This window comes from Meriones unguiculatus, chromosome 2 (assembly GCF_030254825.1).
Source record: "Meriones unguiculatus strain TT.TT164.6M chromosome 2, Bangor_MerUng_6.1, whole genome shotgun sequence".
NCBI classification, from domain to species: Eukaryota; Metazoa; Chordata; class Mammalia; order Rodentia; family Muridae; genus Meriones; species Meriones unguiculatus.
In genome coordinates, this window is record NC_083350.1 from 93,912,675 (window position 1) to 93,930,388 (window position 17,714).

The 17,714-nt window shown below is 46.6% G+C and overlaps 1 protein-coding gene across 3 annotated transcripts in view; it reads left to right on the top strand.

Moving 5' to 3' along the window:
* The window catches only part of Aldh1l2 (aldehyde dehydrogenase 1 family member L2), a 38,286-nt gene that overhangs the window by 308 nt on the left and 20,264 nt on the right, over positions 1-17,714 (top strand). The window contains exons 2-10 of one of the 3 annotated variants that reach the window (XM_060377837.1): positions 185-1,072; positions 5,289-5,433; positions 9,150-9,384; positions 11,838-12,003; positions 13,184-13,285; positions 13,472-13,561; positions 15,305-15,439; positions 16,288-16,413; positions 16,903-16,994. In XM_060377837.1, the coding sequence (XP_060233820.1) occupies positions 1,031-1,072; positions 5,289-5,433; positions 9,150-9,384; positions 11,838-12,003; positions 13,184-13,285; positions 13,472-13,561; positions 15,305-15,439; positions 16,288-16,413; positions 16,903-16,994 (1,133 nt within the window). In that variant the 5' untranslated portion in view covers positions 185-1,030. Of the gene's footprint in view, positions 1-184; positions 1,073-5,288; positions 5,434-9,149; positions 9,385-11,837; positions 12,004-13,183; positions 13,286-13,471; positions 13,562-15,304; positions 15,440-16,287; positions 16,414-16,902; positions 16,995-17,714 lie in introns of those variants that run through there. The other 2 variants (XM_021640921.2, XM_021640923.2) reach the window with 2 other exon arrangements.

Here is a 17,714-nt window from a genome sequence, read left to right on the forward strand (position 1 = left end):
GAGAAGGCTGCGGCAGTGTCCGGAATGGGAATCGTCAAGTAAGCCTTTGTCTCCTGCGGGGAACGAGCTGCAGACGCGGTTGCTGAACGTGTCAGGTCTGGCTGGGAGGACAAGCTGGGGACTGACAATGGATAAAGGGACAAGAGCCAGAGTCTGTTTTCTTCCTTTTTGCATTTCAACCCAGAGGTTCCCTGGACCCCTACGTGAGCGGTGTAAGATCGGGACAGCGGACTAGTGTGAGCACTGAGCTCTGGCCTTGCAAGGTTTACCGGACGTGGCTGGGACGTTGCAAGCAGCGACAGCTCGGTGCTTCCCACCGAGCAGCTGCGGCGAGGTTTCCAGGATCACCCAGCGCTTCGGGAGTGGCCACGCTGGAACCCTGTAAAACTAGAGAGTAAGAGCCCGGCCTGGCCCAGCCCACAGGCTTGGGATTGCATCAGCGCTTCTAGAAACGGGGCCGACACGTTGCAAGTGACTGCCTTCAGCAGTTCGGTGGGAGAAGAGCCTATTGAGTCTAGACAATTCAGGCTGTTCGGGCAAGGAAATCGTCTATCCTGTTCTCTTAAGTCTTTTTTTGTCAGCAGTACACCCTAATTGTGTTATAAAAGATTCTTTCCCCCTCTTGGCTTTTCTCTGGCAATGCCATATGTTTGTTTTTTGTTTTTTTGTTTTTTTTTTTAATTGAAGGAAGAATCCTGAGTTGTAGTAGTTCCAGATTTGCATTTATTTCAAAGTTTTCTTTTTCCTAGATAAGCACAAATGGTCGGAATCATTTTGGTCCTTACAATCAATTCTAGTGAGTTTGTTGAACATCAAAGTTTATAAAATCGGAAGGGCAAGCTGTGTCGGCCCTGGGTTTTTGACTGCTCTGCTGGGCAGTCCATGGACCCTTCCTTAATTTCTTCAGCCACTCTGGCTGTGCAGTCTGGTCAGGTGGCACAGACAGCAAAAGGCCGTGTCTAATGACCTTGCCTTTGTCACCACCTTGTCAGTGAACTGTTGGAAAGCTGAAAGGAAGAAGTCTTGAAGGATGAGCAGATTTCCATCCTGGGACTACTGGGACTACAGAAGGGTTTGTTTTGTTTTGTTTTGTTTTTGTTTTTTTTGGGGGGGGGGCTGGGGAGCTGAACAAGCCAAGTGACAGGATAGAAACACATCTGGGTGCAACAGCACGCAGTCCCTGGGGCTGACTGTCCCCAGAAATGCACTGGGAAGTAGGCATGGCTCTGCGTGTCAGAGGGAAGAAAGCGAAGGATGAGTGAAGACCTGGGGAGATTTTTACTGTGCTCTCTAAGAATTATTTTAAAATGAGCACACAAATGGCTAATAAGATTATGAAATGGTACAACCACTTTGGAAAACTTTTTGGTAGTTTCTTTTGTAAAATAATAATAATAATAATAATAATCCCTTTTTTGGGGGGGGAGGGCATGCCACAGCACATGTCAGAGTTGGAGGAAAAGTTTCTGCAATTAGCTTTTCCCTTCCATCTTTTGGTCCTGGAAATCAATCTCAGGTACCCAGGCTTGCCACCGTGTCCTTCCCAATGAGCCTTGTGGCTAAGCTGTTTGGTGTGGCATCAGACAATCTATCATATGACACTGCTGCATCCATGCTCTTAGGTTGTTTGTTCATTCTCATGCTGCCAGGGATGGAGTCAGAGCCTCCCACGTGCAGAGCACGTGCTGTATTCCTGAGTTACTCCCCAAGTCGACATTAATGCTCACACAAAAACATGTACAGATGTTTATAGGGGCTTTTCTATAATCACCCCAAATTGCAAAGACCTTATATTGTCCTCAGCTGATGACAGGATGAACAAACTGTAAAACCACTTATAGAGTGAATTTTCTCCCGTGCGTGGGCAGAAAAGAACCACTGATGGCCACGCTGGTAACGAAACTCAGAAGTAACTCGAAGGTCTAGATATTTACTGATCTTACATTTCTGAAGATATAGGGACAAAAGAAAAACCGCTAGTTCTCAGGAGCTGGGTATAGTACAACTGTTGACTTAGAAACAGTGCTCAAGAGGGGGGTCTGGGGAGAATGACTGAGGTACGCTTAATGCCTGTGGGTGTCGGGATTGGCCTAGCTCCAACATGGCATAGAAGGCTCTTAGGCTGTTGTAAAGTGCAAATGACATCTCTCAAAAGGATGAATTTTATGACATAGAAATAATGCTCAAGGGTTTCAAGGGGGGCTGGGACAAGCTAACATATTCTGGGGGGTACAGGTAGAGCCTGGTCCAACAGATAGCAAAGGATCACCGGATTGTAAACTACGTTCCCCGCCCCCCAAGCAATCTGAGAAGACACCTGAGCATCATTCCACTGAAGAGAAGGTGTGCAACCTCCTGGCTTCTGTGGTGCCTATCTGTGTGCACAGAGACCTTTTTTGCTCTCTACAAGCATCCATGATGGGCTGCTCAGCACCACCTGAAACTCCAACACCACTTCCTGACCCCTGAGGCCATCAAACACTCATGGCTTAAACCCACGCAGACATATACACATGAATAACATAAAATGATGAATCTTTAAGAAAAAGGCATTTTAAGAAGTGATGAGGGCTGGACTAGTATCAGAACGCCGGCCTGGCATGCAGTGATTCAGCTTTGATCCCCAACAACGAGGAAAAATCAATGTGACAATTGATGTGAACCCTTCTTCATATAATGCTGCAATAAGGAAATCAAGCTGCACAAGCTCGTCACTGTACATCTTGCCTGGCTTCCTCTCTGTTCGGAGCATGGCGTGCTGCCCCTGTTCAGGTAAGAGCTTGCAACAGCAGCCACGGGCTTTGCACGCTCCAAATATATCCTGGGAGCGTACTGAAAGTCAGCCATGAAGTCAGCTGTTCTTTTCTCTCTCTGCTCCCGCTCCAAGCACCAGAGGCATGCCCCCTTGGAGCCAGTTCACACCTGGACAGGGTTGCCTCAGAGATCTGCCTACCCAGAAACGAGCCCACACACTCTCCTGCCCGAAGTCACTCAGGGATGGCCACTGTGTTCAGAATATGGTACAAATTACTGGCAATGGACAAAGCTCCTGGCAAGTTCTGTCTCCACTGACATTTGTCAGCATTCCATGACTCCCCACTGAACACCGTGACAGTTTTCATTTCCTCCTGCCTGGAACTTCCCAGAGGTCTCCCATCATCCCCCCCACTTTCCTGGCCAGCTCCCAAAACGACACTCCTGAGGTTAGGAAGAATTCCCTTGAGAAGGAGATGACTCAGCAGGTGAAAGGGCTTGCTAAGGAAGCGTCAGGTCCTGAGTTCCGGTCCCCACACTGGTGTAAAAGTTGGACATGGTGGTTCGCAACAGGAGGATCCCTGGAGCCAGTTGGCTACCAGCTTAACTGACTAGTCAGCTCCAATCGAAAGACCCTGTTTCAAATAAGAACATGGAGCGCGATTGAGAAGAACGCCGGCTTTGACATCGACCTCCACGTATGCGCACGTATATGCCACATATGTACACCTGCACACACACTCTCACATGTGCACACATGCACTAACACATATGCACACACAGGCGAACATATCTGTCGCCCACCCACTACGAAGACCGCTTTCGGAGCCTCACTGTGCCCGCCTCTCCTAGCTCTGTGCCCCTGACACGTCTACTTGGATGTCTTCACGCCCGGCTGTCCAACAGATAGCAAAGGACCACCGGATTGTAAACTACGTTCCCCGCCCCCCAAGCAATCTGAGAAGACACCTGAGCATCTCATTCCACTGAAGAGAAGGTGTGCAACCTCCTGGCAGCAAGCCCGCTGCTCGGGAGGATGAGGTCTCCCCGCTTTGTGCGCTCTGAGGTTTTCCTCCACCACCCTTTTGGTTACCGTGGTTAGCAAACACACGGTAATGTTTTTGGTAATGTTGATTGTTGAACCAAGGGTCTTGCACACGAGAAACAACTCCTCCCCCAGAGAGCTGCAGCCTGGCCCCTCTGTGTGTTTTGAGGCAGTGTTTCCTATGTCTTAAGATACCTAGCCGTTGGGAACTGCAGGAGAAGTTGAAATTTTTGTAAGGTGGCTAATGGGAAGATTCTATTTCAGCCCTAGTTATAGGGTACAGAGATTAAATATTTATAGAGCATTTTTATTTTTCTCTCTCTCTCTGTATGTATGTGTGTGTGTGCATGTGTGCATGTGTGCGTGCGTGCGTGCGTGCGTGCGTGCGTGTGTGTGTGTGTGTACATATAAGCTAGAGGTCAACTCCAGGTTTGTTCCTTGGGCACAATCTACTTTGGTTTTATTTCTTAGTGTGTGTGTGTGTGTGTGTGTGTGTGTGTGTGTGTGTGTAAGACCTGCTGAGTCAATTGAGCATTGCCTGTCCATGTTTAGGGCTGGTCGCTTGTGATTTGATAACCATCATTGGAGCGTTAAGGGCAGGAATTGTATTGGGGTGAATCAGATGGGGCTGGGCACCACATGATCAATGTTCTCTGCATGTTCACCAATCGTGGCTTTCTGTAATTATCTCCATCCACCACCAAGGAAGAGCTTCCTCGAGGAGGGGCGAGGGCTACACTTCTCTGTGGGTGTAAGGATGAGTATTTAGGGTGCAGTCGGGGATCATGCTAGTTTAGCGAAGCGGCAGCGGCACACTGTCCTCTAAGATCTGTGGCCTCACCAGCTGTGGGAAGGTAGGTAGATTTACCCGGCATAAACTCCCTCCTCCTGAGCGAGTTACAAGGCTGTTGGTTACCACCAGGATGTAAGAGCCAATCCTGCACATTAGGAATATCTTGTCATAATGGTCATAGCTGGCTAGGACTATTGATTGCTTTTCTGTGTTGGCAGTTTGCACAGCATCATCTAGTACTATGAAAGTTAATGCTCAGGGAAGAGGCTTTCCAATCAAACCCAGCTTGATTTTTCTGAATCCTATGTCTAGTGTGCATGAATTTTCAGCAATGGGGTCTAACCTTCACCTTCTGAGATGCAACCAAGGGCGACATTAATAGTTATTATTTTGGGAGTTTCTTGGCCTACCCTGACAAACAACTTGAAATAAGTTGTTTCTTGTGCCCAAAATTGTAGTTTTTGTTAAATAGTCTAGTTTGGAAGAGGATTATCACCCTAAGGAGCATGGCTAGACTGCCAGGTACACTATGTAGCCCAGGCTGGTTTTGTGTTAGCAATCCTCCTGTATTAGCAACAGACTGATAATTTTATCTTGGAGGTCTTGGAACTTCTGGTAGCCCCGAGTCATCTCATGTGACTCATTCTCCAATATTTATGCAGAGTCAGCTGTCGTCATCACTATATTCTTCCACAGGTTTATTTCAAAAACAAGCTGAAGTTGGCACTTATTGGCCAGAGCCTCTTTGGACAGAAAGTCTACAGCCACCTCCAGAAAGAAGGCCATCGAGTGGTGGGGGTGTTCACAGTTCCAGACAAGGATGGGAAGGCTGATCCTCTAGGTGAGTGCATCATGGAACACTGGCTCAAACGCTCTCAAGGCCTGTGGTGATCACGGCTGGTTTGGTTGCATTGCGTCCGACCGCTGTTGTTATTGTGCTATAGCAAGACAAGGCTTCCAGATGATGAAGAAGGATGAAGGAAGACTCCTGACATTGACCTGTGACCTCCATACACATAGGTGAACACAGTGACATGTTCATACACTCACATGAACACGTCCATACACCACATATACACTCACCAGGAAGAGAAATAGAGGAAGCAGAGAACGAGCCTATTATTAAGGACAGAGTCCAGAACTGGCACATATCGTTTCCATTTATATCCAGTCAGCCAGATCTGAGGCACAGGCCGACTCGTTCACAGAGGAGCCTGGGAATTGAGATTTTCTTTGAGATAGCTATATATTTAACTGTATAAGGCGTCTTAGGTTTTTTTCCCCTGTTGCTGTGATTAAAAAGTACCCTGACACTCCAGGTGGCTGTGGCATACACCTTTGATAGCAGCACTCGGGAGGCAGAGGCAGGTGGATCTCTGAGTTCCAGGCCAACCTGGTCTACATAGGGAGTTCCAGGACAGCCAAGGCTGTGTACAGAGAAACCCTGTTCCCAAACAAACAAACAAACAAACAAAAACAAAGAAAAAGCCCTGAGAAAAGCAACTGACAGGATAAAGGATTCATATGGCTTGTGATCTCAAGGCGGCAGAGACTGAAGCAGCTGCTCAGATCACATCCATTCGATCAAGAGCAGAGAGTTAATGCATGCATGCCAGGACTCAGGTAGCTTTCTTCACTCTCAGACAGTTCAAGATCACCTGCCTAGGAAACCACAGTACTGTCCACCGTGGATGGGTCCTCCCACCTTAACTAAGGTGAGAAGATAGTTCCTCACAGACCAGCCCTCACGCAGACTTCCTTCCCAGGTGAGGCCAGACTGAGTCACGTGACCGCGCTGTCAGCTGACCACCACACTGGGCGATGCCACTGCCGGAGGACAGGCAGCAGTCTCCACAATGCACATGCATCATTGGAATTACAAATATGATTATCAGACTCAGTTCAAAATAGATCTGGGAAAGAGGCGTTTCTGGGTACCTGGACCCAGGGTCAGGACCTTCTTTCATTGGTAGTGGCCATCTGAACTCACGACGTGACTTAGGAGAAGGCAAACCCAACCTGACTTGAATATAATCCGCCTTGAGATGGTGCAGCTTGCTCAGCAGCACATGCTCTGACATCACAGGCCGATGGCGGGTTCTGCCCCTTGCGCCCTGTGACCCTGTGCAGCTTACTAACGTCCAATTCAGTGGCCCCTGCCTCATAGGGCTGTGCTGAGAATTCATGAGGGAAATGTATGCAAAATGCTAAGCCTTACATCAGGCTTGCAAGCAATTAATAACGACAGCGATGACTGACAGCTTTTATCAGGACAGTCCGCTGAGCAAGCCAAAACCCACACAATGAGACCAGTAAGGTACTGTTCCAAGTTTCCCCAGAGCTCTTTTTTTTTTTTTTCTGTGAAAGTAGCTGTCTCCTCTACCCCATTTTCTTGCCCAAGCTACCTCTCAGATTCCTTCCGTGAAAATACAAGTGATGTGTGTGTGCACACGTGTGGGAACCCGTCTGTAGAGGTCACAGAAGGATGTCAGGTGTCCTGCCCTGTCACACTCCACCTTATTCCTGTGAGACAGGGTTTCTCGCTAGGCTGGAGGCCATCACGCCCCTGGGACCCTTCTGTGTGTTCCCACAATGCTGGAGTTACAGTGCAGCCAACCATGTCCTGCTTTTAGAAAGGGTTTGTTTTATTTTAGCCAGGCATAGTGGCATGCTCCTCTAATCCCAGCACTTGGGAGTCAGAGGCAAGCAGATCTCTGTAAGTTCGAGGCCAGCCTGGTCTACATAGTGAGTTCTAGGATAGCCGGAGCTATCCTAGACAGGGTCTCACTGTCTCAAAAACTACAACAAAAAGATTTACTTTATTTTTTCATTATCTCTGTATTTGTGTGGCCCATCAGCCACTCAACACACTTTCTGGGAACCAAACTACTGAGCCATCTCTTCCACCCTGTGTCCAGCTTTTAAAAAAAAAATAATAATTTATTTAATTTTATTTTATGTGTATTGATGTGAGAGTGTCAGATCCTTTGGAGCTAGAGTTACAGACATGTGAGTTGCCATGTGGATGCTGGGGATTGAACCTGGGTCTTTTGGAAAAGCAGAGAGTACTCTTACCCACTGAGCTGTCTCTCCAGCCCTGTGTCCAGCTTTTTTAAAGTGACTGCTGGGGATTTGAATTCAGGCCCTTGTGATTACACAGCAAGTACTTTTACCTGCAGAACCATCTTCCCATTCTGCCATTATCACATTTTTACCCTCCACTCACCTGCCATCTGATGTGAGTTACATTTCTTTTTTTATTTTTATTTTTTATTAATTACAGTTTATTCACTTTGTATCCCAGCTGTAGCCCCCTCCCTCATTCCCTCTCAATCCTACCCTCCCTCCCTAATCTCCTCCCTTGCCCCTCTCCAATACCACTTATAAGGTAGGTCCTCCTCCCCCTCCATCCGACCCTAGTCTAACAAGTCTCGTCAGGACTGGCTGCAGTGTCTTCCTCTGTACAGCCTGGCAAGACTGTACCCCCCTTCAGCAGGGGGTGGGGGTAGTCAAAGAGCCAGCCACTGAGTTCAGTCAGAGGCAGCCCCTGCTCCCCTTACTAGGGAACCCACTTGGATACTGAGCTGCCATGGGCTACATCTGTGCATGGGGTTCTAGGTTATCTCCATGCATGGTCCTTGGTGGAGTATCAGTCTCAGAGAAGACCCCTGGACCCAGATTTCTTGGTTCTCTTGCTCTCCTTTTGGGGCTCCTGTCCTCTCCAGGTCTTTCTATTTCCCCCTTCTTTCATAAGATTCCCTGTACTCTGCCCAAAGTTTGGCTATGGGTCTCAGCATCTGCTTTGGTACACTTCTAGGTAGAGTTTTTCAGAGGCCCTCTATGGAATGGATACAGAAATTGTGGTACATTTACACAATGGAATACTACTCAGCAATTAAAAACAAGGAAATCACGACATTTCTTGAATATTTTATGAATGTTAACATTTTTGCATTATTGTGCTGGTGGCTTGGACTCTTTCAAATCACTTGATCAAAGACTAACCTTGGTTCAGACATCTTCCAGACTTAACAAGGCTTTACGGCTCAGGTTTTGTCATGGAGACCTCATCTCGTCATTTAGGACTGTTACAACTGGGAAGAGAATGTAAAGAAACAAAAGAACACAGGCAACACTCCAGCCATGGCTCCTGGAAATGGCCTACGATGGATATATAGGCTGTGACACACACACATACACACACACACACAGGTATACAAACACACACAAACTCATACTCACACACATGCACACACTAGATGAATAAAAATGTAATGAACGTTCTTTTTAAAAAAGAAGCTTCCATCAAAACCTGAGAATACTATCTGCTCACCAGCTTTTGAACTCAAATACATTATGCCTTCAATATGTGGATTGGGGTCTCTCTAGAAAGATGAGTGAGCCCACTTCAATAGCAACAACATCAGATGCTGGTCACAATCCCAGTTGTCCCCCACTGTGTTTAGTCTGTAAATTTTGTGTGAAATTGTGATGTTACAGTGTGTTAATATGAGACCATGGCCTTGAAGGGAAGGACAATCTTTTTTTCTTGCTCAGCTTTGGCTGCAGAGAAAGATGGGACCCCTGTGTTCAAGTTCCCCAGATGGAGAGTGAAGGGTAAAACCATCGAGGAGGTGGCAGAAGCCTACCGGTCGGTGGGCGCTGAGCTCAACGTGCTGCCCTTCTGCACACAGTTCATCCCCATGGATGTCATTGACGGCCCAAAGCACGGCTCCATCATCTACCACCCATCGCTCCTACCCAGGCACAGAGGAGCTTCGGCCATCAACTGGTGAGAGAGCAGGGGTGAGGCTCTGTTTGCATAGTCCACGGTTTTTCTGTTTTTCTCCTACATGATGCAGACACTAGGTGGGCTTGGGGCTGGGGAGGTGGCTCAGCCAGCAATGGGCTTGCTGTGCACACATTAGGATCTGAGTTCGGATCCCCAGCACCCACAGAAAAGCTGGGCTTAGAGGCTTGTGTCTGTAATCCCAGCTAGAAGAAGGCAGAAAAAGGTGGCTGCCTGGAGCTCATTGACCAACCAACCTGCCTGAATCAATGGGCTCAAGGTTCTGAGAGAGACCCTGATTCAAAAAATAGAATGGAGAACTGAGGAAGATCCTGGCTATCAGACCCTGTCCTTTGCATGCGTGTGTACACTGCATACACACTCACATAAACACATGCATACAGCATGCACACACACACCTAATATGCCTCTAAGGTCCTGAGTGATTGCTCCAGTTCTGTGACCTCCTCTGAGGTCTGGAGACACTGCATGAAGTGGGACAGAATTCTCCAAGGACAGCCTCTGGGTATTAATTCCAGTGACTGTAACCAGGTCCCAAAGCTTCAGTAGTCTGATAGAGAGGATCAATTTGATTGACGCACTTTTGACATGTGCCTTCAGAGTCTTCATAGTGCATGATGCCCTTATAACTTTTTTCTTTTTACACAAAGGATCCCAGTGCATTGAAGAAAATGCAGGATTACTGGGAAGTGCCTTCTTTCTCAGCCATCACCCCTCCTCCGACTTCATGCTTCTCAAAGAGGCTCTGACCAACATTCTCTCATGCCTGCTTTAAGCACAGCTCCTGGCACACCATAAGTCTCTAACTGCATGAACACCGTGGTGCACTATGCTGAGGCTGAACTGGACCTTTTCCCCCACTTTCACCTTCATTCTCTTACCAGCCACCTTCCTGGTATCCCTCAGCACCAGGTTATTGACCATAAAAAATCAATATGTGGTTTAAATGTGCTAAAAATACTTTGGAGTATTTGAAGATGGGTACTAGGAATTTATCTCCTTTTGGTCATATGAATAATAGTACTCAATACCTTTGCACTTGAATCTGTATTTTTTTCACTTTGAATTCTTTCTATATACAGAATCATTGGGACAAAGCATATAAATATTTTCAAGGCTCTTGACAGTGCAATGATAATTCCTCAATATTTCTGAAAAAGGAGACCCACTGGATGGCTGATTTAGGTCTTGCTTGCTTGATCGCTTAGAGAAATAAAAATAATTTAGGAAGGGGTTTGAGGCTGGAAAGATGGCTCTAAAGTTAAGCTGCTGTTATGAGCAGAGTTTGGTTCCAACACTCAAATCAGGTATCTTTATGTAGCCTGTAACTCCAACTCCAGGGGCTTTGGTGTCCTTTTCTGGCTGCAGGTCATCTGCACACATATGCACACACATGCACTTAAAGGCACATACATTAAAAATAAACCTTAAAAAGTGATTTCGCGCTTTATGAACAATCAGTTTACAACTTTAGTGTATATGCCTGCTCTCTGATACATGTTTATGATATTTGCTCACTGTTTGTATTATAGTCAAGCTAAGCATTTCTCTTAGTCTAGGTGGTACACAGCATATAGTATGATTAGTTGATCTAAAAACTGACGTTTACTGCAGTTTACATAGCCAGTGTGGAGCTAATTCTATGACATTTATACTCAATTATACTACCTAAATTAACAACCAGTTTTCCTTTTCACCCTGTGCTGAGTATCCTGATTTATCTTTCATTCTTATTCTATCTAATAAACGATCACGTGCAATGTAGGAAGTACACGCAGGCATGAAAATTACTCAGTCCTAAAGAAGAAATATGACTCTTGCAGTCAGTGGGTAACAGGAAGGATGGACGCTGACACTGCTTTTTGTTTTGTTTTATTTTGTTTTGCTTTGTTTTATTTTTGAGAGAAACCCTGTCTTAGGGTTCAATATCCCTGCCTGTCCTGGACTCACTTTGTAGACCAGGCTGAAGATCTGCCTACCGCTGCCTCTTGAGTGCTGGGGTTAAAGGCATGTGCCACCACGCCCAGCCTCTGACACTTTTTTTTTCTTTTATTAAACACTTTAATATTTATTTTTATTTTATGTACATTGGTGTTTTGTCTGCAAGTGTGAGGAGGTCAGATCCCCTGGAACAGGAGTGGGTGTTGAACCCATGTCTTTTAGGAAGAGCAGACAGTGCTCTTAACCGCTGACACCTTTTAAGAAGTGCCACAAGCCATAACTGCAAGATTGTAAGACATATGTGAGGACGCAGGAAATAGCAGCTGCTGGGTGACGGCTGTGAATGTGGAAGGCGCTGAGCCCTACTGTAACCTTCTCCAGCCACTTCATTGACTATCTCCTTCTCCATTGTAACTTCCTCGCCCTTTAACACAACTAATTCTCTGCTTGATACAATCGACCAGCATTTTAAGTTGAAGCTGTTTTTTCCACAGGACTCTAATCATGGGAGATAAGAAAGCTGGGTTTTCTGTTTTCTGGGCAGATGATGGCTTAGACACAGGACCCATCCTTCTTCAGAGATCATGTGACGTCAAACCCAATGACACAGTGGATGTGCTCTATAACCGGTTCCTTTTTCCTGAGGGGATCAAGGCCATGGTCAGTATACTTACACCATCAACTCTGATTTAGAACACTTCTAACATTTAGGGGTTGTTATTTTTTTCATCAAAAATTTGCCAGGCCAGGCATGGCAGCACATACTGTAACCCCTAGTAACTCATGCCTGTAATGCAGATTTGAGCTCGAAAGTCCCATAGTCTGTGATGCTGACTTAATCCTCTTTAAAAAGATGGGAACCGACAAGACAACAACTAAACTGCTCCATCCTTTTGCCAAATACTTGAATCTCCAACCCTGTTGATAGTGACTAGTTCTAAGAAGGAATAAAGAACTTTAATTTTTTTTCTATGTAATTTAAGTTTACTTTAAAGGTATTTTACTTAGTCTACATAACAGGGTGAAATTCGGTTACTGATTTATTTATTCAGATGTGCTCAGAGTGAAAAAACTGTAAACATGCATCCATACCATGCAGTGAAATATTTCACCCATTAAAAATTCAGAGTGAGAAAGTAATTTCTATGCCATTTGGTTGTCTCCCTCTGCCCACCAGGTTCATTGCCACGATAAACAGAGCGACCTGTCGCCTCCCTTCCCCCATCTCTCTGGGTTGAACCTAGTGCCTTGTGTATGCTAAGCGTGAGCTTTGCTCCAGGCCTTCACCTCCAGCCCCAACAAGGATTCTTGCTTGACTGCGGGCTTGATATTGGAGTGGGTACACCTGGGCATAGATCCTGCCAGGCATGTCAAGCCTTTTGTCACTGTGAAATGACGCTGTAACCTACAAAGTTGACACTCAGAAGACATGCAATTGAGTTACCAAAACAATTTTTAAAAATCTTGTGGTGTTTTAGTTTGTGTCTAATGTTTCTGAGTTGCATTCATAGCAAATGTGGCTATATGGCCAAATGTGGCTGAGTCTAGAGTTAGTGCTCTGACATCTCTTGAAACTAGTTTCCTCATTTGCCAAACAGAGGTGTGGTATACACCTTTCAGGACACATGGAATGTCTGTAAGTGACAACGTACATGAAGTAGCTGTCACACCCTATGTGCTTGTCATGTAGACGGACCTGGAGCACGCATGGCAACGTCACCACAGCCTGACTTTCTGAGCAGATTTATATGCACTCAGTCTGTTGAAAGCAAACTTCCATTAGAAGGGCCATGCCTTGTGGCTCTCTGGGCTCTAACACCAATGATGATTTTGGCTTTAGGTAGAAGCCGTCCAACTCGTAGCTGACGGAAAAGCTCCTCGAATTCCCCAGCCGGAAGAGGGGGCAACATATGAAGGTATCCAGAAGAAGGAAAATGCTGAGGTATTTGCATCCATAGTGCACAGCGAGTCCCTGCCCTCTACCTTTGAGTAGTTCCCAGCGTAGGAGTTCCTGACCCAGGGGCAGTCCCTCCAAGTCAGCTGGTCCTATGTGTCCCCACTCCTATCTGGGATGAAGAGAAGTTAGTGTCACCTGTAGGCCTCACAGCCTATATTTGTGCTCACCCAGATTTCGTGGGACCAGCCTGCTGAAGTTTTGCATAACTGGATCCGAGGTCATGATAAGGTCCCTGGAGCCTGGGCAGACATAAATGGACAGGTATGCTTTCAATGGATACAAGTTCCCCATACAATCCCCCCACCACGCTGTGTGAGAGTGTGTGTGTGTGTGTGTGTGTGTGTGTGTGTACCACTGGTATTTAAACCCACGGCCTTGCACCATGAGAGCACTATAACATCACGCTACGCTTTTGGCTCCATCTCACTAAGTTGCTTAGATTGATTTTGAATTTGTGATCCTCCTTTAACTGTGGCTTTGGGAAGGCAGACTGTGAGTTTGAGGCCAGCCTAGTCTACAGAACAAGTTCCAGGCCAGCCAGAGCTTCACAGTGAGATCTTGTGTAGACAGACAGACAAACAGACAGAAGAAAGAGGAAGGAACAAAGGAAGGATGGAAGAAAAACAGACAGGGAGAGAGGGAGGGAGGAAGGCAGGAAGATTAAATAAGTTCCCCATTCATATAAATACATAGTTCCTGCTGCACAGGAAATATTCAACACATATTAACTATAACAGGCATTATTTATAGGATGATATTTTTTTAAAAGTCAGTACCCTTTGCCCTTGGTCACCATCCTTTCTAGTCTTGTTTTCTGGACTTGATCCCCAGAATAGCCTGCACAGCTCATGCCTCAGCTTTGCCAGCACTGGGATTACAAACCAGCATCATCACACCCAACTTTTTAATTTTTTTTTATTATTATCATTTATTGCAATTTATTCACTTTGTATCCCAGCTGTGTCCCCCTTCCTCATCTCCTTCCAATCTCCCTCTTCTCCTCTCAAGCCCCTCTCCAAGTCCACTGATAGTGGAGGTCCTCCTCTCCTTCCATCTGACCCTAGCCTATCAGGGCTCATCAGGACTGGCTGCATTGTCTTCCTCTGTGGCCTGGTAAGGTTGCTCCCAGCTCAGGGGGAGGTGATCAAAGAGCCAGCCACTGAGTTCATGTCAGAGACAGTCCCTGCTCCCCTTACTAGGGAACCCATTTGGAGACTATGGGCTACATCTGTGCAGGGTTTCTAGGTTATCTCCATGTATGGTCCTTGGTTGGGGTTTCAGTCTCTGCAGGGACTGCAGGGCTCAATTTTTTGGGCTCTGCTGGTCTCCTTTTGGAGCTCCTGCCCCCTCCAGGTCTTTCTATCTCCCCCTTCTTTCATAAGCTTCCCTGCACTCTGCCCAAAGTTTGGCTGTGAGTCTCAGCCTCAAAACTCCAATCGGTAGAGTCTTTTCAGCACATCCAGCTTTTTACCCTGTGTCAAAGCTCTAACTCTAACACTTTACCACCTGAGACTCTCCCCAGGCCCTTTAAGAGTTTAAAAACTGTGTATTCAGTGTGTGTGTGTGTGTGTGTGTGTGTGTGTGTGTGTGTGCGTGTGTGTGTGTGTGCGCGCGCGCATGCGTGCGTGTGCACTTGCGTGCGTACTACTTGTGTGTAGGAACCTTCAGAAACCAGAAGGCGTCAGATCCCCTGGAACTGGAGTTGCAGGTGGTAGTAAGTGACCAGGTGGGTGACTGAACCTGTCCTCTGCAAGAGCAGCAAGCACTCCTAACCACGGAGCCCCTCTCTAGCCCATCTCTGAGACGGTGATCACATATTTGCAGATTGCCATTTGTTACCTTTCTACTGACGCTCGATTCAGTCCTACCAAATAAATGTATGACAAAACTGTGTCTCAACCTTACTATAGATCTGAACTTCGGTGTTTGTACAAGGCGTTGCTTGCACTCGGCCCTGGTGGTGGCTTTGCCTCCTGAATTTACAGGGTTTGATCTCTTTATTAGATGGTGACTTTCTACGGCTCTTCATTATTGACTAGTCCTGTGCCTGCTGGAGAACCACTGGACATTACAGGTGCCAAGAAGCCTGGTCTTGTTACCAAAAATGGACTTGTTCTTTTTGGTAATGATGGAGAAGCAGTGAGTGTACTAAGCCACTTTTTCGTCTTCCTTCTTTAACCACAGCTATTAGGAAATGGCTCCCCTGGCACTCATTGGGAGGTGGGAGCTCACGGTGTCTGTGCCCCACTTCTCTGGAGATGCATGGTGTCCTCTGCACCAAGACACGGTTCCTCAGGATGGCCCCATGGACCCTCACAGTGAGGGAGCCCTGGGAACTGGGTCAGAAATGTGGGCCTCTGCTCACCCACCTGCTGGTTTGGGTGGGACAGCTCTCCCTGCTGTGTTTCCTTGTCTATAAAGCCTGTCAGTGATTAGGAAGGCCTGGCAAGACCCACAAGGTCTCTTTCATTATCCTCTGCTGTCACCTCCCTAGGGCAGCCCCACCCATATGACTAGTTTCAGGCCTCCTGGACAGTTTCCCGGTGAAGAGTATAAAGGGCCATTGTAGTTTACACATCTGTCCCCATTGTTAAGGGTAAATGAATGGTTAACATTACAGTGTCTTAGTGCCCAGCTGCTGCTAAGTCTTAAACCAGCACTGGACAAATCACTGAACTTCACTGAGCCCCCAGTTCTGCAACAACAAAGCCGCACAACAGCCCCCATCTCCATCGGGATTGATTTTAGCACATGCCTCCTAACGTAGCAGACCGGTGGCATGCTGGCAGCAGTGGCGTGTCCTGGGGGTGTGCCACTATGAAGACATCTTTCCAGTCCCTTTAGACATGGGAAAGCAGGTCGACCATATGTCTGCATTCTCTGAACAAGCCGACCTCTATACCCACCTGAGGCGTTACACTCCTCCTCCCAGCAGGCTTGCCCTTAGATGGTCTGAATCTTCAGCTTGTTTCCCTGCTGTTCCATAGCTGATGGTGAGGAACCTGCAGCTTGAGGATGGGAAGATGATCCCCGCCTCCCAGTACTTTTCATCGGGTGAGACATCAGTGGTTGAACTTTCAGCTGAGGAGATGAAAGTAGCAGAGACCATCAAGGTGAACATGTGGTGTCCTTAACGTGACCTTGGAACCCCGATGCCTGCTTGTGGTTGGTGCAACTGTCCTTAGGCAGAGGAATGGGACTTTATCTCCTCCTTCTGTATAAGCTGTGGTTAAGAAAGCAACTCAGAAATATTCATGCTCAGACACAGAATATAGATATTTTTTCAGTTCTAGGCTGCCTTGGGGGTGGGGTTGGATGAAGTTGGGACACGGGGGATAAAGGTAGAACCATTCAGAAACCCAAACTGAGAGTCATTTTTATTCTAGCCAGAAGGACAAAAATTCTGTCATAATTGTATTTCATGTTCCATAGGGGAAAACTGGGGAGAGGGTTCAGGTCACCTCCTCTTTATAGTCACTGGTCATGTGTGACTGATAGAGATGCTCAGCCATGCTGCCATATTGTGCTTCGGGTGAAGGGCAAAGAGGTCTCTACCATGGGATTCCACACAGTTCTTCATGAAAGTGGCCCTTTTCCTGCAGGTCATCTGGGCTCGAATTTTAAGCAACATCCCTGTGATTGAAGACTCCACAGACTTCTTTAAATCTGGAGCAAGCTCAATGGATGTTGTGAGGTAAAGCCACACTATGAACTCTCTCCCTCTGTCTCTGTCTTTCTCTCTCTGCCCCCTCCCACCCCCAGACTTGTCTATTACATCTCCCTTTTCTTCATGCTTTTTGTTACTGTTTCCATGATCTTTTTATTTGTTGCTAACCAGGCTGTTTTCACATTTCCTTTACTGTTTCTAACGGTTTGTTCTTTTCAAGAGACGTTTCTTGTTATTAGTGTGTGTGTGTGTGTGTGTGTGTGTGTGTGTGTGTGTGTACGTGCAGGTACCCACAGAATCTAGAAGATGGCACAAGATGTCCTGAAGCTGAAGTTACAGGCAGTCATGAACTGCCCAAATGGGTGTTGGGAACCAAATTCAGGTCCTCGGCCAGAGTGGTATGTGTTCTTAACCACCGAGCCACTCTCCATCCCGGGACACTGATTCTTATACCTCACCTGCCCATGTCCCAGGATTTCCCACCCTCTCATTGCCCTAATACCTCCCTTTTATTCATGAGGTAATCAAAAATATTAACTTCAAGAGCACATGACATCATCAAAGTCAAGAGGTGTAGGCCTCTAAACTGCAGTTTCTGAGCAGTAACTCACGAGTTCCTAGAAAAGTCTAGCTAGCTCACTAAGGATTTCAATACTGTGTTATTTGTTGCTGACAAGATACCTATAGGAATCATGCATTCCCTGTCAGAGTGAGTTACATCAACAATTTGTTAATTAAAAAAAACAT